Here is an 11335-nt window from a genome sequence, read left to right as displayed (position 1 = left end):
GGGTCATAAAAAAATATTGTAAACCGTATATTGAAGAAGAAGAATCTTTAATCAAACTAATCATAAAAAACATATAGGATAACAATTTGAAACATATAATATAAAAAAAGTCAACAAAGCAAATTCTATTAATAAAAGCTTGACTAGAAAATTTAATTACAAGTGCATTCGGTGACGCTTCATCCCTTGAAATATTTCTGTAATACACTCATTAGAAATATTCTTAAATACTCTTTTTTCTACATAAGGCACTATGCAACCATATAAGAATTCATCATCCATTCAATTCCGCAAATCATTTTTGATATACTTCATTGCCGAAAAAGCTCTTTCAATTGATGCAGTGACAACGGGTAGAACCAAAGCAAACTCACTAAAAGAAATACAAGAGGATAGGTTAAATTCTTCTTTGTCTCAACCAACTTTCTTGAAAGTTCCCCAAGTCCGCCTAAATTGGAGAATCTTTTATCAATATCACGAACATCAATAATATAATTAATAAGTTGATTCTCAAGAACCCTCATGTTGACCTCATCAAAGTCACCAGGACATAATTTAGCCATCAACAATATCTTTTGGATGTCAAAACTAGAAAATGTATCAATTGGATTCAAGCAAGCTACCCCATTAAGCAAATCACTTGTCACCTCATTAAATTGGTCATTAAGTTCTTCTGTTGCCAATCACTAATTTTATAAAACACATCTACACGGTAGTGGTTCAAAGTAGTATAATCAACTACTTTATGACCTGATCTCCCTGAGTTAGCATATGGCTCATAATAATTGGGTAATGGAATACTATGCTTGATAGAAAATTCCTCGACCTTTTATTTGAGCGAATCCCAACCAAAATTCTTTTTTAAAATAGGATCTCATTCATTATCTCGTAATGCTTGTAATCTTATCTTTGCTACTTTGAAAAGAATCATGGCATTAGAAATATCCTGTTCCTTTTTCTGTAATGACAGATTAAGATCATTTGTGATTCCTAAAACATCAGTCATCAAATGCAACAAGAAAAAAGTCTCAAAAGTTTGACAACTTTTGAGAAATCCCTATGTGCTAGCTTTTTCTTCTGAAGTATTTGCATTTTCAATAAGAGAATAAAGTACATCAACAATGAAGGCAAAGTTACTAAAAAAGTTTCCAAACGAATTGTAGTGAGATCCCCAACGAGTATCACCAGCTTTAATAAGACCAAGTTCTTGATTCAAACCTCTACCCGTTTTTAGTTCACCCATATCTAATACCTCTTGGAGTTTTTCTTTTTGAGATTCTCAAAATTCATCCACACGTTTAAAGGAAGCCCCCAACACATTCAAAATATTCTAAGTCAATAATACAAGTTCTCCTACTTGAACACACCTTTTAGAAACCGCAACAAGAGTCAATTGAAGTTGATGAGCAAAACAATGAACTGAGTGAGCGGATCTACTTTCTTGTCAAATTAATGTTTTAAGACCACCTAACTCACCTAGCATATGGCTTGCTCCATCATAACATTGCCCTCATACATAAGCTAAAGTTAAAGAATGGTGAGCAAGTACATCCACAATTGCTTTCTTTAGGGATAAAGCACTAGTATCTTTAACATGAACAAGTTCAATAAATACTTCCATCACAAATCCCATTTTATCAGTGGGGTCAACCTTTAGATCATTTACATCAATTTTTTGTCTCTGAGAAGACTGAGATGGTATTTCTATTTGATCAACATCTTCATCTCGTCGGGATTGATTTTTAGATGTTGAACTTATTTTTGACACTTTATGAAAATACTTCTCCAAGCTCATTGAAACCTCAAACTAAAATTAAAATCAAGCGCATCACACTTATTATTCAATTTCAACAAATAAAAAATTATGAATACTTGAAACATGTCCCATCCTCCCAAATAATATTAACTAGAAAGTTATCTACTAGATAAATTAGAATATTAAATTACTTAGTTCAAAACCAAAAAAAATAAGTTTGAGGGAAAAAAAATAAACTAAAAGACAAGAAGAATTGAAGAATACCTTTTTACAATTAACACTTCAATAGTCGATGAAGAAAAATTATAATGATAGGCCGTTGAAGCTTTGAAGACTTTAACACCAAATTTCAAAAAAAATTTTAACAATAAGGTGGAGAAGATTGTGGATTTGTGGTGAGGGAATAGAGAATAGCTTAGGGTTCCTGAACAACTGAAGCGTCGGGTTTAACACTACTACTTTAGAAATTAGAATTTAAGTTTAACTTGTTCTTTTTTAAATTAAAAAAAAAGTGTGCTTTAATTTTATTTTTTTAAAATCAGCCTTAGCAGCACCGAGGCTCTTAGCCTTTCACATTAGTTAGTCAATTGGGCTTTCACACTTTACGTTAATTGGGCAATTGGGATTTGAATATTGGGTTGAATTTAAGGTGTAACCCGGTCTAAATCTAATCCAAATACTTTACAAGGACCTGTTCCTTTTTTAAAAAGGAAAATAAAAGCAAATGCATCTAATGGGAATTGTACCTGCATCACCAGCACGAATTTGCATTCCTTTAACCACAAGGTTGCGCATCTCTAACTTATCAAGGATGTTCATCAGTATGTATATAACCATATATATCTATATTTAGTCTATATATCCGAAATTTTTTTCCGACGAAGGGTGTTCATCTGACTACCCTTCGCAAGGCGTAGCTCCGCCCCTGGTTTCTAGTTAACCCATATTTAATGCCTCTTGGAGTTTTTCTTTTTGAGATTCTATAAATTCATCCACACGTTTAAAGGAAGACCCCAACACATTTAAAATATTTGAAGTCAATAATATAAGTTCTCCTACTTGAACACACCTTTTAGAAACCGCAACAAAAGTCAATTGAAGTTGATGAGCAAAACAATGAACTGAGTGAGAGGATCTACTTTCTTGTCTAATTAATGTTTTAAGACCATCTAACTCACCTTGCATATTGGTTGCTCCATGATAACATTGCCCTTGTACATAAGCTAAAGTTAAAGAATGGTGAGCAAGTACATCCACAATTGCTTTCTTTACGGATAAAGCACTAGTATCTTTAAAATGAACAAGTCCAATAAATGCTTCCATCACAAATTCCCATTTATCAACATATCGTAAGAAAATAGCCTTTTGCTCTTTGCGTGATACGTCTCTTGATTCATCAACCAACAAAGCAAAGTAGTCACCATCTAAATCCTTTATTATAGCTTTGATAGTTTCAATCTTACACGTGGTCACAATATATTTTTGAATATCATGAGAAATTATTTTATTATTTTTTGGATCTATTTCTAACACATAAGGTTTAATGTCGTCACATCTATCCTCAACCCAAGAAAGTGCATCACCTTGATTTAGAAGAAATTGGACCACATCGATTGAAGCATTTAACCGAACTCGATATTCATTCTTAATTTTCTCGTCCAACTTGTAAAATTCCACCTCAATAGATTGTTTCCCTTATAACATCTTCACACTTCCTTTTTGATTGATTATGAATGTTATTCGGAGGACCAATGTGTGTTGCAAAGCTATCTTTTCTGTGACAATTTCTAAATCCCTTCGTGGAAAATATATTACCACCACCTTCATGAATGCTTTCTCCTTGAAATACATAACAAGGCAAACAATAAGCTACATCTGCACTTACACTATATTCCAACCAATCAGAATATTCATCAAACTATTTAGAAACAAAATGATCTGGAATTTCAAAAAAGTCTGTTTGAGGAAACTCATGATCTCGATGTTGGAAAGGATGTTTTAGAATGTATGCCCTTCTTATCTCATCATGAATATTCAGAGGATAACTCAAAATCGGAGGTCTTTCAGCGGGGTCAACCTTTAGATCATGTACATCAATTTTTTTGTCTCTGAGAAGACTGAGATGATATTTCTATTTGATTAACATATTCATCTTGTCGGGATTGATTTTTAGATGTTGAACTTATTTTTGACACTTTACGAAATATTTCTCCAAGCTCATTGAAACCTCAAACTAAAATAAAAATCAAGCGCATCACACTTATTATTCAATTTCAACAAATAAAAAATTATGAATACTTGAAACATGTCCAATCATTCCAAATAATATTAACTAGCAAGTTATCTACTAGATAAAATTAGAATATTAAATTACTTAGTTCATTCAAAACCAAAAAAAAATACACAAAAGCAAGTTTAAGGGAAAAAAATAAACTAAAAGACAAGAAGAATTGAAGAATGCCTTTTTACAATTAACACTTCAATAGTCGATGAAGAAAAATTATAATGATATCCCATTGAATCTTTGAAGACTCTAACATGAAATTTCATTTTTTTTTAACAATAAGGTAGAGAAGATTGTGGATTTATGGTGAGGGAATAGAGAATAGTTTAGGGTTCCTGAACAACTGAAGGGTCGGGTTTAACACTACTACTTTAGCAATTAGAATTTAAGTTTAACTTGTTATTTTTTAAATTAAAAAAAAGTGCGCTTTAATTTTATTTTATTTAAATCAGCCTTAGCTGCACTTGGTCTTTCAGCCTTTCACATTAGTTGGTCAGTTGGACTTTCACACTTTACATTAATTGGGAAATTGGGATTTGAATATTGGGTTGAATTTGAGGTGTAACCCGGTCCAAATCTAATCCAAATACTTTACAAGAACCTGTTCCTTTTTTAAAAAGGAAAATAAAAGCAAATGCATCTAATGGGAATCGAACCTGCATCACCAACACGAATTTGCACACCCTTAACCACTAGGTTGTGCATCTCTAACTTACCAAGGATGTTCATCAGTATGTATATAACCATATATATCTATATTTAATATATATATCCGAAATTTTTTTCCGACGAAGAGTGTTCATCTGACCACCCTTCGCAAGCCGTAAATCCGTCCCTGGTTTCTAGATAACCCATATTTAATACCTCTTAGAGGATTTCTTTTTGAGATTCTCGAAATTCATCCACACGTTTAAAGGAAGCCCCCAACAGATTCAAAATTTTTGAAGTCAATAATACAAGTTCTCCTACTTGAACACACCTTTTAGAAACCGCAACAAGAGTCAATTGAAGTTAATGAGTAAAACAATGAACTGAGTGAGCGGATCTACTTTCTTGTCAAATAATGTTTTAAGACCACCTAACTCACCTTGCATATTTCTTTCTCCATCATAACATTGCCCTTGTACATAAGCTAAAGTTAAAGAATTGTGAGCAAGTACATCTGCAATTGCTTTCTTTAGGGATAAAGCACTAGTATCTTTAACATGAACAAGTTCAATAAATGCTTCCATCACAAATCCCCTTTTATCAACATATCGTAAACAAATATCCATTTGCTCTTTGTGTGATACGTCTCTTGATTCATCAACCAACAAAGAAAAGTAGTCACCATCTAAATCCTTTATTATAGCTTTGATAGTTTCAATCTTACACGCGGTCTCAATATCTTTTTGAATATCATGAGAAATTATTTTATTATTTTTTGAAGCTTTTTCAAAGACATAAGGTTTAATGTCATCACATCTATCCTCAATCCAAGAAAGTGCATCAAGAAAATTACCTTTGTTCAAGGATGATTCACTTTCATCATGACCGCGGAGTGCTAAACCTTGATTTAGAAGAAATCAGACCACATCGATTGAAGTATTTAACCGAACTCGATATTTATTCTTAGTTTTCTCGTCCAACTTGTAAAATGCCACCTCAATAGATTGTTCCTCCCTCATAAGATCTTATCACTTTCTTTTTGATTGATTATGAATACTATTCGGAGGACCAATGTGTGTTGCAAAGCTATCTTTTCTGTGACAATTTCTAAATCTCTTCGTGAAAAATTTATTACCACCACCTTCATGAATGCTTTCGCCTTGAAATAAATAACAAGGCAAACAATAAGTTGCATCTGCACTTACACTATATTCCAACCAATCAAAATATTCATCAAACCATTTAGAAACAAAACGATGTGGAATTTCAAAAAAGTCTATTTGAGGAAACTCATGATCTCGAGGTTGAAATGGATGTTTTAGAATGTATGCCCTTCTTATCTCATCATGAATATTTGGAGGATAACTCAAAATCTGAGGTCTCTCAGCGGGGTCAACCTTTAGATCATGTATATCAATTTTTTTGTCTCTGAGAAGACTGAGATGGTATTTCTATTTGATCAACATATTCATCTTGTCGGGATTGATTTTTAGATGTTGAACTTATTTTTGACACTTTACGAAATATTTCTCCAAGCTCATTGAAACCTCAAACTAAAATTAAAATCAAGCGCATCACACTTATTATTCAATTTCAACAAATAAAAAATTATGAATACTTGAAACATGTCCAATCCTTCCAAATAATATTAACTAGCAAGTTATCTACTAGATAAAATTCGAATATTAAATTACTTAGTTCATTCAAAACCAAAAAAAAATTCACAAAAGCAATTTTAAGGAAAAAAAATAAACTAAAAGACAAGAAGAATTGAAGAATGTCTTTTTACAATTAACACTTCAATAGTCGATGAAGAAAAATTATAATGATAGGCCGTTGAAGCTTTGAAGACTTTAACACCAAATTTTAATTTTTTGTTAACATTAAGGTGGAGAAGATTGTGGATTTGTGGTGAGGGAATAGAGAATAGTTTAGGGTTCCTGAACAACTGAAGGGTCGGGTTTAACACTACTACTTTAGCAATTAGAATTTAAGTTTAACTTGTTCTTTTTTAAAATGAAAAAAAAGTGTGCTTTAATTTTATTTTTTTTAAATCAGCCTTAGTAGCACCTGGGTTTTCAGCCTTTCACATTAGTTGGTCAATTGGGCTTTGAATATTGGGTTGAATTTGAGGTGTAACCCGGTCCAAATCTAATCCAAATACTTTACAAGGACCTGTTCCTTTTTAAAAATGGAAAATAAAAGCAAATGCATCTAATGGGAATCGAACCTACATCACCAGCACGAATTTGCACACCCTTAACCACTAGGTTGTGCATCTCTAACTTATCAAGGATGTTCATCAGCATGTATATAACCATATATATTCATATTTATCCTATATTTCCAAAAATTTTTTCCGATGAAGGGTGTTCATCTGACCACCCTTCCCAAACCGTAACTCCGCCACTGGTTTTTAGCTCACCTATATCTAATGCCTCTTGGAGTTTTTCTCTTTGAGATTCTCAAAATTCATCCACACGTTTAAAGGAAGCCCCCAACAGATTCAAAATATTTGAAGTCAATAATACAAGTTCTCCTACTTTAACACACCTTTTAGAAACCGCAACAAGTGTCAATTGAAGTTGATGAGCAAAATAATGAACTAAGTGAGCGGATCTACTTTCTTGTCTAATTAATGTTTTAAGACCGCCTAACTCACCTTGCATATTGCTTGCTCTATCATAACATTGCCCTCGTACATAAGCTAAAGTTAAAGAATGGTGAGCAAGTACATCCACAATTGCTTTCTTTAGGGATAATGCACTAGTATCTTTAACATGAATAAGTTCAATAAATGCTTCCATCACAAATCCCCTTTTATCAACATATCGTAAACAAATAGCCATTTGCTCTTTGCATGATATGTCTCTTGATTCATCAACCAACAAAGCAAAGTAGTCACCATCTAAATCCTTTATTATAGCTTTGATAGTTTTAATCTTACACGCGGTCACAATATCTTTTTGAATATCATGAGAAATCATTTTATTATTTTTTGGAGTTTTTTCTAACACATAAGTTTTAATGTCATCACATCTATCCTCAATCCAAGAAAGTGCTTCAAGAAAATTACCTTTGTTCAAGGATGATTCACTTTCATCATGACCTCGGAGTGATAAACCTTGATTTAGAAGAAATCGGACCACATCGATTGAAGCATTTAACCGAACTCGATATTTATTCTTACTTTTCTCGTCCAACTTGTAAAATGTCACCTCAATAGATTGTTCCTTCCTAATAAGATCTTCACACTTCCTTTTTGATTGATTATGAATGCTATTCGGAGGACCAATGTGTGTTGCAAAGCTATCTTTTCTGTGCCAATTTCTAAATTCCTTCGTGGAAAATGTATTACCACCACCTTGATGAATGCTTTCGCCTTGAAATAAATAACAAGGCAAACAATAAGCTGCATCTGTACTTACACTATATTCCAACCAATCAAAATATTCATCAAACCATTTAGAAACAAAACAATGTGGAATTTCAAAAAAGTCTGTTTGAGGAAACTCATGATCTCGAGGTTGGAAAGGATGTTTTAGAATATATGCCCTTCTTATCTCATCATGAATATTCGGAGGATAACTCAAAATCGGAGGTCTTTCAGCAGGGTCAACCTTTAGATCATTTACATCAATTTTTTATCTCTGAGAAGACTGAGATGGTATTTCTATTTGATCAACATCTTCATCTCGTCGGGATTGATTTTGAGACGTTGAACTTATTTTTGAAACATTACGAAAATACTTATCCAAGCTCATTGAAACCTCAAACTAACATTAAAATCAAGCGCATCACACTTATTATTCAATTTCAACAAATAAAAAATTATGAATACTTGAAACATGTTCCATCCTCCCAAATAATATTAACTAGCAAGTTATCTACTAGAAAAATTAGAATATTAAATTACTTAGTTCAAAACCAAAAAAAATACATAAAAGCAAGTTTAAGGGAAAAAAATTAAACTAAAAGATAAGAAGAATTGAAGAATACCTTTTTACAATTCACACTTCAATAGTCGATGAAGAAAAATTATAATGATAGCCCGTTGAAGCTTTGAAGACTTTAACATCAAATTTTAAATTTTTTTTAACATTAAGGTGGAGAAGATTGTGAATTTGTGGTGTAGGAATAGAGAATAGTTTAGGGTTCCTGAACAACTGAAGGGTCGGGTTTAACATTACTACTTTAGAAATTAGAATTTAAGTTTAACTTGTTCTTTTTTAAATTTAAAAAAAAAAGTGTGCTTTAATTTTATTTTTTTAAAATCAGCCTTAGCAGCACTGGGCTTTCAGCCTTTCACATTAGTTGGTCAATTGGGCTTTCACACTTTACGTTAATTGGGCAATTGGGCTTTGAATATTGGGTTGAATTTGAGGTATAACCCGGTCCAAATCTAATCCAAATGCTTTACAAGGACCTGATCCTTTTTTAAAAAGGAAAATAAAAGCACATGCATTTAATGGGAATCGAGAACCTGCATCACCAGCACGAATTTGCACACCCTTAACCACTAGGTTGTGCATCTCTAACTTATCAAGAATGTTTATCAGCATGTATATAACAATATATGTCAATATTTAACCTATATATTCAAAAAAAATTTCGACGAAGGATGGTCACCACCCTTCGCAAACCGTAGCTCCGCCCCTGACTCTTACCTCTAGATGTGAAAATTTTCAGATTACAATATTAACCCACAGTTAACACAAAACAAAAATCTCTCACAAAGTCCACCGTATGGATAGACTACTAATCACTATATATAATTGCCGCCGAAAATGCCACGTCACCAGTCAACCAACCAATCATCCCATTTGCATAAATAGACAAAATAGCCCCCGTACAACAAACATTCTATGAGTGTGTTTGGTACGATGGAAAATGATTTCGATGGAAATTTTTTTTTTTGAAAAATGTTTTCATGAAAAATAAGTTGATTTTCTATTTATTTTCTCATGTTTCGTTGGTGAATGAAAAAAATATTTTTCAAAAAATATTTTATGGTGTTTGGTTGGTGAGTAGAAAATATTTTTCAGAAAAATATTTTTTAGTGTTTGGTTAGTGAGTGAAAAAATATTTTTTTAAAAATACTACTAACAACGTGTAGGAACCAATGCATTACAAACAATACCCAGATCGAGTACCATAACATTACATGCGACTAAAGTTTAAGCAACTACTAATCATATATTCAAGCTTCCTAATCAATATTCGCCCAAATCCACAAAAGAGAGAACTTTGATAGCAAATACACGGTACATTATTAAAAACAAAAGTGCGCGAATAGTAATTGCTTCCAAAGCTAAGTTCTTCCAACCCATATAACTATTGTTGTCACTTGAATCGTTCCAACCACACCTTACAGAGATTTTGATTTTTTGCCATGAATGCCTTCGCCAAAGTATCGCTTTGCACCAAATAATCAAAAGCATCACCGAGGAACTCTTCGTTATAACCTTTCATTGCCATAGCTTCTTCGTACAACTTTATCACATCTAGGCGACTATCAATCATCTTACTAATTGTCATTGCCACTACTACAAATTTTATTGATATATCGCCGATGACATCTTGCAACGCTTTCTTTTGCGATTTGGCTTGGCTTGAGAAGTTTCAATCACTTGTACATCCTTTTCTGTGGATGGTCCTTCAATGTCATTATCATTATCTACAACAATCCAAATCTATATCTTCAACAGACTTAGCACGATCTCCCCTAGCTCGATCATTTTCATACACAAGAGACATTTCTTCAAACATTTCAATTTTTTTGTTGATGAACTTATCATGATTGGGATATGCCTACAATATAAATATAGAAAAAAGTTAATATCAATTCATTTGGTTCTACTTGTATAATTTAACATAAAAATACAATTACAAGCACAACAACTTAAAAAAGTGAATACACTGAACAACAACAACAATAACAACATATCCCGTGAATTCTCATCTAGTGGGGTCTGAAAAAGATAAAATGTACGCAGTTAATACTACTACCTTCGAAGAAGTAAAGAGATTATTTCCGATAGATCCCGGCTCAAGACATAGAGACGCTAAATAAGATCGTAATAAAATACGAAGCATCTCACAAGATCAAATGAGTAAAAATAATCAGGCTCAATTTATTTGCTGCTCGTAGTACAATTAGTCAATATGTTTGTAAAGGTACGTTAATTGCTTCAAACTACAGGGGGTATTAAAGATATAGTAAAACAACAAAAATGACTTTAAGTGGTGTTTCCAGTCTTTTCTTCATTGCAAGACAGAGAAAAAGGAATGCTATTATAGATAGATAAGCACACCATACATGGTCCTTTGATATCAAACATTTCCACTTACATAGTGATGGCATTCTTTTGAATCCACATATACTGCAAATACACCTATAGGGTAAGGATAATCAGTGAATAGTAATTGTTGTGGCAGTGTCATACATGAAGAGGACAGAGAAGCAGATAGGTAGAGAAAACCCCACACGATCATGCATTGATGCCCAGACTCCACTTTGTGGTGAGGTCTACACTGGATATGTTGTTGTATTTGTGACAAAAAATACAAGATGTTTCAAAGATAGCTACAGCTTTGTGCAGAAAATTAAGAAGAACCATCTCTTGTTATTTCATTTTTTCTGTAAA

General features: G+C 32.7%; 1 protein-coding gene across 1 annotated transcript; it reads right to left on the bottom strand.

The window, feature by feature from the left end:
• Positions 1-311: 311 nt before the first annotated feature.
• Positions 312-10226, bottom strand: LOC107874043. Its single transcript, XM_047414473.1, has 5 exons — positions 10056-10226; positions 7351-8308; positions 5128-5589; positions 2935-3198; positions 312-673 (listed from the first exon to the last, which is right to left on the bottom strand). Exons 1-5 carry the CDS (start codon positions 10224-10226, stop codon positions 312-314), a joined length of 2217 nt encoding a protein of 738 aa, XP_047270429.1.
• Between the last annotated feature and the right edge of the window lie 1109 nt (positions 10227-11335).

This window comes from Capsicum annuum, chromosome 6, assembly GCF_002878395.1.
Source record: "Capsicum annuum cultivar UCD-10X-F1 chromosome 6, UCD10Xv1.1, whole genome shotgun sequence".
Lineage (NCBI taxonomy): Eukaryota > Viridiplantae > Streptophyta > Magnoliopsida > Solanales > Solanaceae > Capsicum > Capsicum annuum.
This window is presented reverse-complemented; position numbering and strand designations above follow the sequence as displayed.

What these genes read in the sequence shown, in the direction of transcription:
- LOC107874043 (XM_047414473.1), bottom strand. Translation starts at nt 10,226, where the DNA reads ATGACAATTAGTAAGATGATTGATAGTCGCCTAGATGTGATAAAGTTG. An exon ending in AAAATCAAAATCTCTGTAAG is followed by an intron (nt 8,309 to 10,055) that starts GTGTGGTTGGAA and finishes AATGATCTAAAG; the next exon opens with GTTGACCCTGCTGAAAGACC. An exon ending in TGGAGAAAGAAATATGCAAG is followed by an intron (nt 3,199 to 5,127) that starts GTGAGTTAGGTG and finishes AAACTATCAAAG; the next exon opens with CTATAATAAAGGATTTAGAT.